The 19311-nt window shown below is 45.3% G+C and overlaps 1 protein-coding gene across 1 annotated transcript; it reads right to left on the bottom strand.

Annotated features, from left to right (window-relative positions):
* Positions 1-2138: 2138 nt before the first annotated feature.
* ISY1 (ISY1 splicing factor homolog) lies at positions 2139-16828 on the bottom strand. Its single transcript, XM_054387615.1, has 11 exons — positions 16763-16828; positions 16502-16524; positions 14915-14966; positions 11947-12012; positions 10489-10531; positions 10191-10303; positions 9410-9527; positions 8439-8561; positions 5928-6037; positions 3805-3891; positions 2139-2856 (listed from the first exon to the last, which is right to left on the bottom strand). The coding sequence occupies exons 1-11, from the start codon at positions 16763-16765 to the stop codon at positions 2749-2751; spliced, it is 846 nt and encodes a 281-aa protein (XP_054243590.1). The 5' UTR covers positions 16766-16828; the 3' UTR covers positions 2139-2748.
* Between the last annotated feature and the right edge of the window lie 2483 nt (positions 16829-19311).

The raw sequence follows: 19311 nt of genomic DNA, 5'->3' as shown, positions 1-19311 counted from the left end.
ATCCACAAGCCCCTTGGCAGCCTGCTCCATGTTTTGACACTCTCACAGGGAAAAAAAAAATTTCCTCATGGAAACTTCCATGGAACTTCCTATGCCTCAACTTCCACCCACTGCCCCTTGTGCTGTCATTGGGCATCACTGAGCAGAGCCTGGCTCCAGCCTCTGGGCACTCACTCTTTATGTACTTATAAATGTGAATGAGGTCACCCCTCAGTCTCCTCCTCTCCAAACTAAAAAGACCCAACTGCCTCAGTCTCTCTTTGTAAGAAGGATGTTCCACTCCCTTAAAGAAGAGCCTATAGCCATCCAACACAGCACTCTAGCTATGGGATTCATCCCACCATGCTTCTCTCAAGGCAATAATATAGTTTTCCTGCTGGATAATAGCTTCCAGCTCTCCTTGCACATTCCCCATGCTCTGTGCATTGGCAGAGACACTTCAGTTGTGGGTCTTTGTGTGGGGTAGGGGTCTGCTCCCTGCTTGATGGCTCCCAGGTGCTATCATCAGTCCTAGCTAATCGATGGCCCTTGCATTTTCCTTATCACCTTATGCTACCTTACCATCCCTTACGTAGCAGTGGAGCCATCACAGTATCCCATAAGTGTTTCAGGCTTGTCTCCAGCAAGCCTGGTCCTTCCCCTTTCCCCTTCCAATCTAGCATGACAAAGACTTAGTAGCCTGTCAATTTATTCAGGGAGTTGGTTACTGGCTTAGTACCAAGCAACAAAGCCTCGATCTTCACAAACTTAGCTTTTCCAAAGAGAAAGTATCACAGTACATTAGAGGCTGGAAGGGGCCTGAAGAGATCAACAGAGTCCAACCCCCTGCCAAAGCAGGATTACCCAGGGAATGCATCCAGTTGGATTTGGAAAGTCTCCAGAGAAGACTCCACAGCCTTTCTGGGCAGCCTGCTCCAGTGCTCTGTCACCCTCACTGTAAAGAAATTTCTCCTCATGTTGAGGTGAAACCTTCTATGTTCAAGCTTGAACTTGTTGTTTCTTGCCTTATTACTGTGCACCACCAAAAAGCTTGGCCCCCTCCACTTGACACCCACCCCTCAGATATTTATACACATTGATGAGATCTCTTCTCAGTCTTCTCTATCCTAGCCTGATCCAGCACAGCTAGCCCAAAAACCTGTTAGCGCATCCAACATGACTGAAGCCTAGTTTTCCATTCCTGATGGCCAGGGGTTTTAGGGAAGGGACTCTGGGAAACACCATGTGGCTAATTAAGCACATCACCTTCTCTACATTCAAGAACAGAAAACACTCAAGGGGCTGCACCAAAGACTAAAAACAGCTTTGGAGAGATGCTTGCAACTTGGAGCACACATAGTATCACGAATCATAACTGTTCTCATTTGCTGCTTTACTACAAAGCAGGGAAAGCTTTGCTGATAAAAGGGAGAAGAATGTGCTTAGAATGTTAGTTGTCTGCCTGCTATGAACATTTGAGGTTTTCATTTGAAAACCTTTTTTGTAAAGACTTTAATTTGGCAGCTGTGCTTTCCACTTTTTCAAGGCTATTTTTTTTTTTTGTTTGATCATTTGCATCATTTACCTGCACCAGATTCTATGGTCCTGCTCTGGCTGGGGGGGTTGGATTCAAAGATCTCCAGAGGTCCCTTCCAACCCCTAATACCCTGTGATGCTGTGATCAGGGAAGACAAAGCTTGCCTCTGTAGTTTAGAGCTTTGATTCTTCTGGAGTGGATTATCTACAATAGATAGCAAATACAAAGAGCATATTGAAACACTAAATAGCTACTTGGTTGTTAAATACTATATTCATTTGACACCACTTCTACTCCATGGCTGCAGATGTCCAATTTAAAATGTCATTCATTCAGACCTGTATAATGATGTTAGTCACTTATAAGACTCCAAACATGCTCTTCTGAAGTCTGCCTCTGGTCACTGGATACACAAGCCCTTAGCAGTAGGGATGCAAAGGTTCAAATCCCTACATGGATGCCTCTTTATGATCCTATTCTTTGACTCCAGTGAGGGAAATACCACAATCCTCTGAGCTAGAATGAAACAAGACATCAAGTTGGAAATAAGCTTTACTAAAATAGATTTGAACAAGGCATTGCAAAGTTGGAAGCATTTACAATAGCTGCTGAAATATCCAGCATTGAATTCACCCAGGCATGGTTACCAACCACAAGAAGGGTAACAGCTTTTAGACATAACTTGTGTGTTGTATAAAAAAAAAAAAAGCCCAAAGCAGCTTCCAAATTGCTCATCAAATCTGCCTCCAAGGTACCTCTGTGCAGTTTCTAGGCTGCTCTGGTAAACTAACCAGGCATAATAACTTACTTCTGCACTCAGCTCAGCAAAAGCCCACTTTAGAAAGATGTGCACACCTGCAGGCAGGGTAGAACAGACAATGGCAGTAACACCAGAAAGCTTTCCATCAGGACTGACAGTCACTGGGTTTGTGGTTCTGTCTGCAAGAGGCACCACTGCACAGACCCTTTGACAAGGTGCAAGGACTAAAGACAGTTGCTGCAGATGTAGAGACAGATTAAAACTAGGTTTGATCTTCTTCACCACTGAAGTGTAGGTCATCCTACTGGATAATCCAAAATGATGGCTTTCTTTCAGCAGAACATGCTGGAACTTCACCAATTCACTCTCAACATCCAAAGGGACCTTCAGAGCTACAAGTGATTGCCACAGAATATATGAACCTGTTCCTTTTAGCTGCATTATACAAACCCTGAGACATACTGGTGCAAAGTTACAATCCTAAAAGTGTTTTTGCCTCTTCACTCTGTGCCATGAGGGTTTCACTGGCATACTTCTGAAGAAGCTCCATCTTCTTTCTCCGCACAAGAGCTGCCTCAATCTGCAAATACAACAACAGGGTCAGTCAGCTGAAGTGAGCTGCTCAAACCTGGCATGCTGCTCAGGCAGGAGGAAGGAAACCACAGAAAACAATGCAAGCTAGGTGTTCACTAGTGTAGATGTAGTTGAATTGGGATAAATCAGGATTACCTCTTTAAATACTCAACTGAAGCCCATGGGAGTCAAAAGCAGCAATACAATAAATGCCTCCCTTTCAGATCTACACTCTCACTGTTTCGAGTCAGGATGTTAGCTGCCACTTTATATTACTCTCAGAAGAGTCTCTTGATTTTTGTTTCAATCATCTCAGAGGCAGTTTTAGCAAATGCAGAACACATGGAGTGATGCCACACTGGCCCACACCCTGAAATAACAGCTTAGTGAGTGTGCTTTTCACAGGAGCCACACCTATGAACATCTTTCCTAAGAGTTGTCTGAAGTGCCAGCAAAACATGATGCTGCTTTAACAAGCATCTACTTCAAAGATCTACTAACAGCAACCTGAAAGGAGTGTTCTAGTCTCTGTTGTATTTGTCCAACCTGCACACAGCATCTCTCAAAAATTTGTATTCTGAAGCTTAGCTCTTTGTAATTGAGAATCTAGAAGACATAATGCCATAGGCATAAGGTATGATTTGCTACTAAAAAAAGAGAAAAGATTACACTGAGTACTGTCTAAAGAGAAAAGATTGCTAGGTATTCTTTTCTCCAAGTAGTTCCCTGTCTCTCTTGAACTGGGGAGCCCAGAACTGGACCCAGGACTCCACAGTGGCCTCAATAGCACAGAGTAGAGGGACAGGAGAACCTCCCTCAAACTGCTGGTCAAGGTCACCGAAGTAACAGGAAGTCCCAGACCTAGCAAATCAAAGACACTTTCACTGCTGACCTGCCCTAAGTTAAGATCTGTCTTGCAACAGCCAGAGTGCAACTCGATTTTGTTGTATCTTACCTCCTGCTGAGATGGCACTGGAACATGTGCAATAAATTTCGGCTGACCTTCTTCACCTTCTTTTTCCTTGCCACTGTCCTCATCAGACTTAAAAACAAACAAGCAAACAACAATAAACAAACCAAAACTAAGCCACATCAAATTTACTTTCTCAATAGGACATCAAAATCCCACACACCCCCTTTACTTTTTCACTTGCTTTGCCACAAGGAAGCAGACAGAGCACGATCAACGCTGCTACACACGAAGTTGGTGAATGAGGCCAAACAACAAAGGCATGTGACAAACACCATGGTCAGACCCTGCTCCTTGACATCTTCAGAATGACTGCTTGCATTCTTCATATGGCTGTTCCTCTGCTGTGGCCTGAGCATGAATGCAAAGCTAGATTCCCTGCTTTTCCACATCTCTGGCTGCCACAGCAAAGCTGTAAACAAAAGAGGAGCCAGCTAACCGAGAAGAGAGCAAAGGCTCTAAAAAGGTAAGAACCTCTTCCCTGCATCTCTATCTGCTGCTCTGCTCTCACACCTGGGAGCTGGGCTTATGGACCAGGAGATAATACAAACAAACCATGGCACTGAAGGAACCACCAGATTTACTTCATGGAGTATTTCCTTTTTATTCTTGTGATAAACTCACTTAGGTATGGACTGTGAAAGAAGAACTAGTTTCCAGTACCACTTTTACAGATCTCAGAGGGCAGCAGCAATGTCCCTTACTTCCCTTACTTGTGCTGGGAGTCCAACCCCCTCTGCCAAAACAGGGTCACCTAGGGCAGGGCATGAAGGAATGCATCCAGCAAGTTTGGAATCTCTCCAGAGAAGGAAACTTTACAACCTCTCTGGGCAGCCTGCTCCAGGGCTCACACCAAAGAATTTTCTCCTCCTGTTCACATGCTACCTCCTGGGTTCCAGTTTGTGCCCCTTGCCCTGCCACTGAGCACCACTGAAAAGAGCCTGGCCCCATCCTTTTGGCCCTCATCCTTAAGGTATCTGTAAACATTGAGAAGATTCCCCTCTCAGGCTGCTTCTTCTGCAGACTAAACAGTCCCAGGTCTCTCAGCCTTTCCTTCTCAGAGGGATATTCTATTCCCCTGCCTAATCATCCTCATAGCCCTCCCTTGGTCTCTCTACAGCAGTTTCCCATCTCTCTTGAACTGGGGAGAGCCCAGAACTGGATACAACACTCCAGATGAAGTCTCACTAGGGCAGAGGGGGAAGAGATTGAGTAGAGGGCCAGTAAAGTGAATAAAGAAACAAAAGCCATGCCACAGCTGTGACTGCAGCACCAGGATTCAACTGAGAATAAGACTCTGGCAATCTTTGGCTTTGCTATGCACAGACAGCACAAAATGTACTGTACACTACTTGTGCTGCTACTGTTTAGGGTGCACTTAGAAGCAAGACTGAGCAGTGTTGACAACTGAGCAGTACCTTACAAAGACCAGCATCCCTGGTGACAGATAAATCAAACATGGCCTCAGCTGATTCTCACTCCAGTAAGAAGTCTTTGCTAGCTTTCAGCTTTCACCACTCTAAGGCTGGACCAAGCATACTCACCTACTTCTCATCTTTACTAAACAGGGACAGTTGTTACAGTAAGCTACAGAATCATCAAATCAAAGGTCTTCTCCAAACAAAACAATTTCGTAAGATCATTGACCCCAACCATTCTCTAACTCTACCAAGTCTGATGCTAAACCATGGCCCTCAGCACTGCTGAGGGCCCTCCAGGGGAGGGGAGTCAACCACCTCCCCAGGCAGCCTGTTCCAGTCTTTGAAAACCCTTTTCAGTGAAGAAGTTTCATCTAATATCCAACCTAAACCTCCCCAGCACAATTTCAGCCCATTTCCTCTCATCCCATCACTTGTTACCAGGGAGAAGAGACCAACAGCCACCTGGCTCCAACTTCCTATCAGGGAGTTGTAGAGGGCCAGAAGGTCTCTCCTCAGCTTCCTTTTCTCCAGACTAAACAATCCCAGTTCTCCCTCTGTTAGGAAGAGAACAGCAGAATGCAGCAGCAGACATGCTCTTGACAAGGCCACGAATGCAGACAGGTTCCACATCCAAGAAAGCAGCGCAGAAGACTCATGAAGTGCTACATCCCCTTAGCCACCACATACCTCATCATCATTGACAGCATAGATGTTCTCTTCCTCTTCCTCCTCCTCCTCACCTCTTGCAAGTCGTGCTTCTCTCTCCTTTTTCCATTTTTCCACTGCTTCTGCTATAACTGAGGAGAAAAGGAAAATGGTTAAGTGTATCTGAGAGGGAGGTAAAGCAGCGTGGTTGCTCCTACTTCCAAAGCTTTTCCAACAAACTTCAGCAAGAAGTTCTCTACTTCAGCAACACACAATTACTGTAGAACCTTGATGTAGTATCCAGTAAGATATACCAACACAGCCTGAGCAAAACCTAGAGGTAGCATTGTGAAAGTGTGGTACTTGCCATACCTTAATTTGGGTCCATTTTAGACTCTAAATGTTTTGGATAAACATCAATCTACTTTCTGAACTGAGCAACCTGACCAGGCTAAGTGGCTCTCACAGCTCTGCAGCATGTCAACAGCTACAGGAATGTTGATCACTGTGTGGTTAATTAAACAGGATTATGCTCCTTACAGTGCCCACCCACAGAATTCTCTTTTTTCATCTCAGTATATTTCTCTTTTGCAGCACAGCTCCAGTTCTGTAACTCAGTGCTAGCTAGGAGCTGTTAGACTGCTGGATCTCTAGCACACAGAGTGCTAAAGCAAGGTTTAAGAAGCTTACTGAGTGACTCTGCAGCGTGGAAAAATCCTAGGCAGGGGCAAGATTAATGCAACCAGGCAATAAGAGAATGCCTACAACAGCTCTCAAAGATCTAACCAGCCAGTGGCACATGGCTGTGTGTTTTTGTGTGGCTTTGTAACATAAGTAGCCCAAACAAAGATTTTTCCCTTTTTTTTTTTTTTCAGTAATTCAGCAAAAATTTCTTTCTTCTGGTCACAAAGTAAAAACCACAAGAGGCCAGCCAACAAGTGACCCTGAGAGAATCCTAGCTGCTGTGCACTGACAGCACAGGAGCAGTACCCCTGCTGGTTGTTAGCATCTCTAGCCCTGTTGTTTCAAGTTGCACAGTCACCAAAGATGCTATTTTCTTACCTAACCACATGTCCCCAGACAAGCCACCCCTCATGTCTGCACTCAGCACAAGGCACAGAGTGAGAGGCCATTCTGGGAGCACTCACCTCTCACAGCTTCCCTCCTGATGCTGTTGGCTGTCCACCAGCCAGCTATGGCCCACTTGCTTTAAGGCTCTGGGCTATGCTGCAGGACACGGATAAATGAAGCATTTCCTTCGTCCCCCTCTTCTTCCCCTGTCCTGTAATCTAACCCACAAGGCATGATCCTTGCCACACAATACTATGAACACCTGACACATGAAGAAGGGATAAATGTAAGTGGATAACCACACCAAGAGACACTAAGTACTGGTAACAGGCACAAGCTCAACAACTTGTAATCATTTCAACAAGTCACTTCCTGCAGCTTCATTTAGAAGTTTTGCTCACTAGTTCTAGAGATAATTGTATACAAAAAGAAGCACCACTCAAGCAAACTCTGATTGTCTGATCTGCTGTATTCTGCAGAAGAGTCTGCCAGGGGTTTCTACACCAGAACATTTCCTACAGAGCACTGAGGATCTGCCCTTCAGGGGAGGCCACAAACCAAACACACAATGCAAATGGCAACAAATTGCCAGGACCAGGCTGCCCAGGGGGGTTGTGGAGTCTCCCTCTCTGGAGATACTCAAAACCTGCCTGGATGCATTCCTGTGTGATCTGCTCTGGTAGGGGGGTTGGACTGGGTGATCTGTCAAGGTCCCTTCCAGCCCCCAACACTCTGTGATTAGACACCAGAGGAACTCTTTAGAAAACAGCCAAGTTTTTAAAGGTGGTGAGTGGTTTCTTGCTTAAAGCTACCAAACACACTGAATATTAGAGGGCTTCAGGAATCAGACTCACAACCCTGATGTCATCACTGGCAAGACAGTAAGAAACAGAACTAAATGAAGAGACAGAGAGATAAAAAATTATCTGTTGGGAAAGCATGGGTTTCAAGGGAAAGGATAGTCAGAAGTGTGTTGAAGTTTGGAGACAGATGACATGTGAATGAATTACCATAGGCCACCTAGACATCAGGGTTTCCAGAAGGTCCCCTCTGACCTCCAAGAAAACTAAACACCTATGTTTATGGATAAACAATTAGGTGAGACAGGAAAGAGATGGCATGGTCAGTTTTCACAAAGGAGGGAGCTAACCACTTGAGTTCCAGAGATACCCCTGCTGCAAACTACTCTTTTATGTTCTTAAGCATTATAAATGTGGGGGGAAAAGGTGATTTTGCTTTAAGAAGGAATCACTGGCTGACAACATGAAACCATTAACAGTAAGAAATATGAAAGGGAACTCGACAGCACATCCTCTTCCTCCTGAAATGCCTTACACAAGACCTATCTGACAGATAAAGTCTGACAGCTAGGCACAACACAACAGCCACAGAGTGAGCAAAAATAAAATGGTATCTTGACTTCAGACTCCACTATCCTCCCTCTTCTTGGACTGATTTAGGAAGGTTTGGAAGGTCACATACCTTTCTTCTCATGTTCTTGTTCCAGTGGCTCCAGAATACCATCATCTTCATCCCTGTAGCCATAGTACTCTGCATCGATGGCTTTCATAAGCTCAGCTCGAGTCTTGCGAGGTGGAGGAAGGGCTGAAGGAACACAACTGTAATTCCTCCAGGTCCATCCTGCCAGCTTGCTGTGCATTCCCAGTTCCCATCCCCACTTCTCAGAGCAACTACAACCACCAACAGATCACCTGAACTGCTGTCATTACTGGGAGTACTGGCATTTTACCCCAGCCTGCACAAAGCTGTTTGAATACATGTGCTGGTATCTCACAGTTCCTACCCTCTGGCAATCCTACACTGTTCTGAACAGTTGTTCTTCCCCCTGTACTGGAATCCCAGTACTGACCAAGACTAGATGAAAAGAACCCAAACCTGTCCCAAACTCACCCAGATCACATAGTACTTCCATCATTTTCCTTTGCAGATGGCAAAAAGGAGCTGATTGAGCAGACCTGCCTCATTTGCAGGTCCAAATAATTCCTACTCGATATATAAAGTTTTATTCACTTACATCTAAGTTTTTCCTCTAATAAAAGCTGATTCCTGCTTCTAAAATTCTGTCCAAGCCATTTTCTTCTTAATTTTTTAGCTCTGGACTCAAAATACAATTTAGAACATATCAATAAGGTTAACCTGTGATGCTGGAAGGTTTCTTTAAAACATTGGTCCTTGCTGGTTTGAACCCCTGGGAGAAAAGAGTTTACTCTTTGCTAGTTCTTGAATTCAATTGCAAACAGCCAACAGTGTTCTTTACCCAAGCAAATAGCTTTTAACCAATTTAATCACTCATCTTCAGCACTTCATTTAGCCAGCCTAAGGCACAGGCCAGGATATGTTGTTACTTGTATTCCCCACAGACCACAGTGGACCTTTTACTCCAGAGATACTACCAGGCAGATGCTGTTAAGGAAGAGCTGTCATTTACTTACGTTCCTTTTCAAAGAGCTCTCTAACTCCTGGTAAATCCTTTGCAGCTCCGAAGTATTTGTAACCTCTGTTTCCTGGAACTTCCTTCCCTTCATGATCTAACATTTTTGGTCCAATCCTCTGGAAAACAGACAGAGTTAACTGTTTGAGTCTTGTATTGCCTGAGCATCTCAGTAGGTTAAAGGGTTGAGAAGGGAGAGATTCTATACCAGGTCAAACTAGCCCAGAGGGTAATTTTTACAGCTCATTTTTATACAGGTTCTTACTGTTGCTACTTATCACACATTCAAAATGTCCACACAACTCCTCGCAAATACCTAAACCTGTCTCATTCTCTGCACTAATATTTAGATAAACAGGTATCTAACAAGTGCCACTGAATGTGACAAGAAACACACTTCTGATGTTTTAGCAATTAAGAGCTGGGTTTTTTTTTATTTCAGTTTTTTATTTCAGTTCCAGCAGTAACTAGGTAAAAACCCTTCCACAGACTGAGTACAGCAGAGAAAAACAGCACTTTCTGATAGGTAAAAACCAGACCATGGCTGCAAGCTCTTAGCAGGATGGCAAGACCCCTCCAAGTGGTATTCCAAATGAAAATCGGATTTGCTTATGAAGAAAACAAATATTTCTTCTAACTCAACCTAAGATTTTTTGAAGTTCCTCTCTAATAAACACTGGCCAACTAATACATGGTTAACTAAATGTTGCATGGAATTTTCTCACTACTGACTTTACTTGTAAGCAGAACAACCACGTAGTAGTACATCATCTAATACTTACAGCATAGTCAGGACCTCCTAGCTCCTTTATTCTGAATTCCCAGTGTCCTTTCTCCCTCAGGAGTTTGTTTATCTCATCATTCAGGTCCCGAATTCTGAATTCACCTAATCCAGCTGTTTAAGGGGCAAAAAAAAAAAAAAGAGAAAAGCAATAAATTAGGCAGCTTAATAGAAGCACTAGAATCACTCCAGAATTCATGCAATGGGAACAGTACAGTTCACATGAAATGTCATTTTTACTGTAACTGCTTAGGAATGGAGATTCAAAACAATATAAAAATGAGGAAGATAAATCTTACCATTCTGAATCTGTGCCACTTTCTTGGAAATCTCCCCAATGATCTGGTTAAATAAGAACACAGAAGTGAATTTCTCAGGAAAAAAAAAAAAAACAAACAAAACCAAGAAAGCTTAGAAAAGGTTTTAAAAACCCTACAAAGATTCAACTTCTAAGGTGGGTTTTTGATCCAGAAAATGGACCTGAGCCTGTAATGTCAAATCTCAACAAAGATTTTATTCAGACACAAATACACTACCTCAGAAGCTTAAAATCAGGGAAATATTTTTACAGCAGCATATGTGCATATGTGATGAGGGCAAGGGCACATGAAAAGTACAGAGAAAGGCTGAGAGAACTGGGTTTGATTCACCTTGAGAGAAGACAAAAAGACTAACCCATTGCTGTCCTCAGTTACCTAAGGGAGGGTACAACAGGTGAGTTCAAGAGGTAGGGTTCAAAAGGTGCATGACAAGAGGAAAAGTACCAAGAAAAAAGCTGGAACTGGGCAAATACAGATTAAAGGGGAAAAAATCATTAAGACAGTTGTAAAGTCATTAAGAAGGTTGTAAAACACTCGAACAAAAGACCCAAAAAGTTGTGGAGTCCAAATTCCTGAAGATATTCAAAACTCAGTTGGACATGGCCCTAGGCAACTTGATGACCTGCTTTGTACACATGGTGAACTGTGTGATAGAATCCCAGAAAGGTTTGGATTGGAAAGGACCTTAAAGATCATCTAGTTCCTGCCCCCCTCCCACTAGCCCAGGTTGCTCAAGACCCTGTCCACCCTGGCCTTGAACACTTCCAGGCAGGGGACATCTACAACCTCCCTGGGCAAACAGTTCCAGTGTCTCCCCACCCTCACTGGAAATAATTTCTTCCTAATCGCCAGTCTCAATTTCCCCTCTTCCAGTTCAAAGCCATTCCCTGTCCCATCACTACAAGCCCTTGTAAACCCCAGCTTTCTTGTGGGCCTCCTTCAGGTACTGGAAAGCTGCTGAAGGCTGCTCTGAGGGCTCCCTGGAGCCTTCTGTTGTCCAGGCTGAACAGTCCCAGCTCTCAAAGCCTGTCCCTATATGCTTCAGTTCTTTGATCATCCTCATGGCCTTCGATACCAAAAGGAGACATCTCAGTCTCCCACTGGCAATACCAGACTGCTCTGATGGGAATGCAGGCTGCATATCTCATCATGTACCTGGCACATGGGAGGCAGTCACCAACCTCCCCAGACCACCAACAGCCCTGAGAAATCCATCCCACTTCCCTCCCAAAGATGAAGCAGTACAGCGTGATTCCCATGGCCCACACATCCAAAGCCTTTCCACAGAAGATTTTTCTGGTCTAACTGATCTTTGAGTGTAAAAGATTCTGTGATTTAACTGTCAGCATACTGAAAAAGAGAAAGAACAAATCTGTGAGCAGGCTGTGTGAATAGGCAGAGCTGAAGTTGTGCCCCCTGGAGAGTCAGACACATTACCTGCCGCCTCCACTTCTCAGCTTTCGGCAGCTCATTGCACTCTGAAGCAAGGAAGGGTCTTCGCTCCTGTTGGACAAACACCCCATGAAGTTTTAACATCAAGATATTCATTTCACACAAACTTTCTTCCCTGATTAATCCCAAACAATGCTATCAAGCCCACTGATTTTTACCAGGTGGGAGGCAGTAGCAATTTACAGCTCTGTCAAATTTAACTACCACAGGATAGCAAAATCTGATTGGAATCCACTTGATTCCAAAAGTTGCCCCTGCTTTGTTCAAAACACCCCCCACGACCCTCTCCAGTACTTGGGGTAAATCACGTAATTTTTAATACACAAGCATCTAAAATTCACTCTCTTCCAAGTACCTCTTAAGTTTAGGCCTTTCTTTCTTAATTGTTACTACCATAAAAATGTAAATTCCTCCCCTCCCCCCCCCCCCAATGTTTTTATTTTGTACTTTTCCAACCACAATCTATACAGAAACCTCTTCTCAACCTTCTTCACCTTCTGTTGATTTGTTTACACAAACACTTCACCTTACCTCTAGCACTCTGTGTGAAGTCATTTTCTCCCTTTCCCTACAGTACTTCCACAGCTCTTCCAGTAACACATTAAAAACCCTTCCTTACAGAGTATCCCACAAGCTCTACCCCATCTTATTCATGGAATTTCCACTACAGCTTCCCTAAACTGTTATTTCCCACTTAACTCTTTCATATTGCTCACCCTCATTGTAAAACATAATTTCTTAAGGTACAAACATAGGACACCTCAGCTTCCAGGATTCCTTTATCAATTACCCCAGATTAAAATTGATAAGCCTGTCCAAAAGAAGCTCTTGATCAAAGTCACCGATTTGATGGGTGGAACATGTGGTGAAAAAGGAATTGGCTTGTGATGATCACACTCAGAGTGAAGGTCAATGGCTCCATGTTTAAGGGGAGAGCAGTGGGAGGTGGTGCTCCTCAGAGGACCACTGTTTAACATCTCTCAGTGACACGGGCACTGGGATGGAGGCACCCTCAGCGAGTCTGCCAGTGACACCAAGCTGTGTGGTGCAGCTGACATGCTGGAGGGAAGGGATGGCATCCAGAGAGGTGGGGCCATGCAACCTCATGAAGTTCAACAAAGGCAAGTGCAAGGCTCCAAGAACAAATCCAGGCTGGGCAGAGAATGCACAGAGAGCAATGCTGAGGAGAAGCTCACCATGAGAAGAGCTAGACAGTGGAATAATCTCCCAAGGGAAGCAGTGGATTCCTACACTGAACAGTTTTAAGGCAGCTTGACAGGGTGCTGGGCCAGCTCATTTGAAATGTACTATTACCTAGAAGGGTTGGACCAGAGGATCCTTGGGGTCCCTTCCAACCTGGCACTCTGTGATTGTGTGAACAGGAAGTTGTGGAGGTTCCAGGCCTGGTGTTCCAGGCCTGAAAGTGTTCCAAGCCAGGCTGAATGGGGCCTTGGTTAAGCTGTATTAGCAGGAGGTGTCCCTGCCCATGGCAGGGGGTTGGAACTAGAGAACTTTAAGGTCCCTTCCAACCCAAACCATTCTATGATCCCCACACAAATATTTTTGCAATCTGAGTTATGGCTCAGTAAAAGCCATAAAGGAATATCCAGAGAGAGCTTGGAATCATCTTTCAGGTTGTATGTGAGTCAGGGGTGCTATTTCTTTCACCACAGTGATGAGGTTTTTTAGGTTATGAAGTTGATGAGTGCATTTTTAGGTCAATCTTATAGCAACCAAAAAAGAAACCAAACCAAACTGCGTGACAGTGAAGACAATGATGAACAAACACACAGTTACCATGTGATGGGTTAACAACATGCCAATGCTATGTCTCATGGAAGCCTTGAGTTCAGGGTGATCCCGAAGGTCCTCTGTTTCATGGTTACCGTTTTGTCACAATGTACCAACAAACAAGACTGAGAAGGATTTCTCTACCTCTTCTGGGAAGAGCTCCAAACAAACCTTGTGACTACTGTCAGCAAAACTAAGTGTATGAGCACTGGTTTGCATAAGCAGTACCAGAAAGAGATAACTTCAGTCTCAGAAGTGATTTTCCTTTTCTGCCCAGCATGCTGCCTCTGTTTATAGCATTACTGTAGGTTACTACATAGTCTACCTGCACTGCAGAGTAAATATTAAGTGGTGTTCTATTTTCACTTTCTTCTCAGTAGCCAAACTCACATGCCCCTGAAACACAGAATCATAGAATGGTTTGGGTTGGAAGGCACTTAAAGACCATCTAATTCCAACCCCCCTGCCATGGGCAGGGACACCTCCCACTAGCCCAGGTTGCTCAAGGCCTTATCCAACCTGGCCCTGAACACCTTCTGGGAAGGGGCATCCACCACTTACCTGGGCAACCTGTTCCAGTACCTCATCACCCTCACTGTAAATAATTTCTTCCTACTCTCTAGTCTAAATCTCCCCTCTCCCAGCTCAAAGCCATTGCCCCTCATCCTGTCACTCAATGCCTTGGTAAAAAGTCCCTCTCCAGCTCTCCTGTAGCTCCCTTCAGGTACTGGAAAGCTGCTCTATGGTCTCCCCTGAGCCTTCTCCTCTCAGAATAAACAGCCCTAACTCTCCCAGCCTGTCCCCATAAAGGAGGTTCTCCAGCCCTCTGACCATCTTTGTGGCCTCCTCTGGACCCACTGCAACAGCTCCATACCCTTGTTGCGTTGGGGGCACCAGAGCTGGACAAGAAGGACATCAAACATATGCATACATAGCTAAATAACCAGTTGAAAAGATTTAAGAAAATGCTACTTGCCATTTCTGGTTTGTGCCACTGTGAAATTCAGTCTCTACTTCACCTGCTTTACAGATGACTAATACCACACTCCTACAGGATACCTGTATCTGCACATGACCTGACAACTGTCACACAGCTCTGAAGGTGGCTTTCACTCCACTCTTTGGGAGAGCTAACAAAGCTTTAGTATTTTTTACATCATACCTTAACTTTTCCCTCCTCAAGCTGAGCTTGTCGAAATCTTGCTAAGGCCGTCCTAAAGGAAAAAAAAAGAAGCAGATTCACTTTTATAAATCCACATTTGGCCAGGAGCAAGTTCTGCTCTGGATGCTGATTATGGACTTAATTGCAGCCTGTAGAAAACAAAGGGTTCATCGTATTCATTCACTTCCTCTTCCAGACAGTGACTTCTCCAACACTAAAAAGCCTCAGTGGTTAATTTCTGAGATAAATATAAACCCTGGTAAGCAAACAATTAGTTTTTCTGTTTATCAAATGCCAGCACGCTAGGTTTTAGCGGAAAAAGGTTGTCAATAAATTCTAAGCACAAATCTTAGCAGAGAATGCATAAAAAGCCACCAAAAAGCTCAACAGAAAAAAAAAAGCTTCAGTAAGAAAGCAGCAGTCAGATTTTTTTTTTTTTACCAAAATTGTTTGAGTCTCTCACAACTGAGCAGAGACTCCACATGCTACAGGTTTTTAATGCAGTTTTACTTACTAGACATTGAATAGTTACATTAAACAGCACAGAACAACTGAAAGGGCACTTCAAACCTTTAACATCATATCCATACCCTGCATCTATGCCAATTATCTGGGCTCCATCTGCTGTTAAGAGGCATTTCCAGAACAAAAACCACTCTACCCAACCCAGTGTCCAGAGGCACTGAATGGGATACCTTGTAAGGTATTAGACTGCAGTGTAGTCTCTTCAGCCTGTATCTTGAGTGGGTTTAGGAAAAAGAATCACAGAATCATAGAAACATTCAGGTTGGAAAAGAGCCCCAGGATCACCAAGTCCCACCCAGAATCCTACTCTACAAAGCTCACCCCTAAACCATATCCCCAAGCACCACATCTACAGAATCACAGAAACAAACATGAGACAAGCATATTGAAGAGCCTCTGATCCAGTGGTTCTAGATGTGGCCTGCAAACCTTTCTGAGAAGTACTCATGAAAGGCAGGACAAAAATAAAAATAAAAGCCAGTGTCAAAACCCACTGCTTTAGCCCAAGCTGCTCCCAAGAATTATACTCAGACCAATTCCCACCTAACCTGGCGTCTCTGGTCCAAAACTGAGAGCTCTCCAAAACCACAATGGGCCATTAAAACGTATTCCACCACATCTAGCATTCAGCATTTGCTGCAGTTTGTCTGCTGCAGTGGTCTGCGTGGCACCCCCCTGCACAGCTAAACACCAGGTATGCTGGGTACACATGCCTTGCATTCCTCCTACTCACACTACCTCTACACCAAAGCAACACATGCAGCTAAAGCAGTGAAATGTGTTACTAAACCTCGAGTGCTTCAAAACAACGCTGGCCAGCGAGTCGCACTGAGCGAGCACCGCTCCCTGGGTGTGAGGCACGGCACAGGTATCTCCGAATCCAAAGAGAGCTAGAGTCCCAGGCAAACAGAACACAGGAGCACCACCGTGCTGCTTCAGAAATAACCGGAGATACCGCAGACCCCGAGGCCACAGCAAGCGGTGCTTGTGCTGAAGCGCGCACTGAAGGGATAGGAGCACAGGCAGAGCCAACCCCAGCCACGCAACCCCAGCCATACTTACATGGCCTTTTCTGCGTTTCGAGCCTGGAATAGAGAAAACGGACATGTTGTTATTCACGGCGCTCGGCAGCACCTCCCCGCCCGCCGCCCAGCTTCCCAGCGCCTGGAAGCAGCGGTCGGACACCAGCGCCAGCCCGGCCAGGGCGGCGGAGGGCCACCCGGCCCGGCGCAGGAGCCACCGGCAGCACGGCGGAACCACTCTCCACGGAACCCCATCGCTGGGCAAAAGCACCAGCAGGAATCCCGGGCTCCCCGCACTTACCATGGTGCCAGCCGGTGCCGCGGACCCGCACGGCCCCTCCCCACAACAACGCCAAAGCCACCAGACACGGCAGGGAGACCCCGGAAGGAGACGCGGCCTCGACCCGGAAGCGAACACGGCCCCCGGCTCCCGCCTTGGCCTGCTAAGCATGCGCCGTGCAGCCGGCAGGGGGCGCCAGCCCAGCCCCGCCCAGACGGCTGGGGCGGGAAACCGCCGCAGGGCCGTTTGCTATTTAATACATCTTTTTTTAATTACTTTTTTTTCCCTGCTAAGAATTTTAAACCTCGAAACATTTCGCTTGAACTCTCATTATCTCCACGCAGGGTTCTGTTCTGCTTCAGCTGTCCCTGTACGGGAGGAAACAGCCAGGCGTTATGGAAAGAACTCCCGCGCTCGCCTGCTGTAGTGGTAGTGCAGCGCTTTCAGTTCACGGAGTAGTAACAGCCGATATTAAAAGGCAGTAAAACCGTTTTTCTGTTCTCCCACAGGCGTATTTTCTGCACTTATGAATGGAAAAGTGCTTTTGCATACATCCCATTCCAGCCTTGCTGCACAGGATTCAGGCAGGCTGGCACCTAGAGCGCCCTTTCAGCAGAACCACAGAATCGTTTGGGTTGGAAAAGACCTTTAAGGTCATTGAGCCCAAACATACTCAAACTCTGCAAAATCTGGGGCTCAACCATGTCCCTCAGCACCACATCTCTGTGTCTTTGAAACACCTGCAGGGTTGGGGATTCAATCACCTTCCTGGGCAAAACTTTCCAGTGTTAGGAGAACCCCTTCTGTGAAGAAGTTTCTACTAAAGTCCAACCTAAGCCTCCCCTGGTGCAATTTGAGACAATTTCCTCTTGTCCTATCACTTATTACTGGAGACCAACCCTCACCTGGCTCCAACCTCCTTTCAAGGACTTGTAGAGCAATGAAGTCTGCCCCCAGCCTCTCCCAGTTTGGACTCCTACAGCTGCCTCTCCCACAGTGCACAGACCAGAGACCTCACCCTCAGCTGAGCAATTATATTGATCCTTTGCAGCTTGCCTAAAAACCAAACTGGGAAAACTGGCTTTCAGTGAGAAGTTATTCAATGGCTTCCGATAATTTTAATACAATGTCCCTTTCCAGACAACGCTATCTCTTCAGAGAGCCTTCTCTGTAGAAAACCATCTTACACATTTATCCCTTTCTCTTCCTGATCTAGGCAACCCACCAGACCCATGAGAACCACTACACTCCCAGAAGACTCCTCATTGGTCTTCAAAATGAATGAGATGCTGTGGTGTCAGTGAGAAAGATTAACACCCAATAAATGAAATCTCAGGTTTGATTTTCCCACATCCTCAAGATTTCTGAACTCACTCTTAGCTTTTCATCCTCAGCTTTGGAATAGACACCTGAAGTAGCAGCAGCAATAGTCTGGACTTTTCTCTAGAGAAAGATGGAAGAGACACCTCAGAAAAATTTCCTAGTATTCCTCAGCTTTCAAATCCCATTAGGATTTGTTAATGAAACTAATTCTCAAGGAACAGTACTACTTTTCAGGCACCCAAAATTATTTGGTGAGACACTGGAACAGGTTGCTCAGGGAGGTCATGGATGCCCCCCTCCCTGGAGGTATTCAAGGCCAGGTTGGACAGGGCCTTGAGTAACTTGGTCTAGCAGGTGTCCCTGTCCATGGCAGGGTGGGTGGAACTAGATGATCTTTAAGGTCCCTTCCAACCCAAACCATTCATAGAATATGAATGCAGTGCAGCAGTATGATAAAGAACATGATAAAGCACCACAGTACTCAGCAGCAGGAGATGTAGGCTCTTCATAACCAAGCTTAATTGCTACATTCTACAGGAATGGAAAAGTAGATTAGAAACATCACCAGCATGGCAGGTCTTTGACAGAGCACTGCTTTAGCTACAGGTTAAGCCCAAAGACTTGCAAGACACTGTAATCACAGAACTTTAAGCTTTATTGCTGTTTAACTAAGATAACGGTATGTAAAGATTCAGGTAAGTTATAGTAACCTGCCCCAAGGTTTACAAAGGTGCTGGCTGGCTGCACTACCCCAAGACAACACTCCTTTCAAGCATGGATGTCATGAGGATTTTGGCAGCCACATGCAGGACTCAGACATACATTCACACTCCAACAGCAGCTAGTAGAAGCCAACCAACCCCAACACAGGCACCTTCCATTCAAAAACCCCACACAACTCAGGAAAGCACCTCTTCCCCACCCCTTAGTTCCACAAGGCCTGAAGGCTTTGCTCTTCTGCAAACAGGTTTGGCAAAAGGCAGCCTGCCATGGAATCACAACAGTCACAGTGGTCACCATCTCACTCTGGTTTTACACTCTGTAGAGCCTGCCTTCTACATCTTTATGGTGCACTGACCAAGCAGAAGTGAATCACAGAATGGTTTGGGTTAGAAGGGACCTTAAAAACCATCTAGCTACAACCCCCTGCCATAGGCAGGGGACTTCTTCCACTGCTGAAGCCTCATCCACCCTGGCTTTGAACACCTCCAGGCAGGGGGCATCCAAAACCTCCCTGGGCAACTTGT

Source organism: Indicator indicator, chromosome 15 (genome assembly GCF_027791375.1).
Source record: "Indicator indicator isolate 239-I01 chromosome 15, UM_Iind_1.1, whole genome shotgun sequence".
NCBI classification, from domain to species: domain Eukaryota; kingdom Metazoa; phylum Chordata; class Aves; order Piciformes; family Indicatoridae; genus Indicator; species Indicator indicator.
This window is presented reverse-complemented; position numbering and strand designations above follow the sequence as displayed.

Bases quoted from the DNA above. Each gene is read 5' to 3' on its own strand.
- ISY1 (XM_054387615.1), bottom strand. The intron at 14,967-16,501 runs GTAAGTATGGCT...TTTTTCCTTTAG, and splicing joins CGAAACGCAGAAAAGGCCAT to GACGGCCTTAGCAAGATTTC. The intron at 8,562-9,409 runs GTAAGTAAATGA...GTGTTCCTTCAG, and splicing joins AGAGCTCTTTGAAAAGGAAC to CCCTTCCTCCACCTCGCAAG.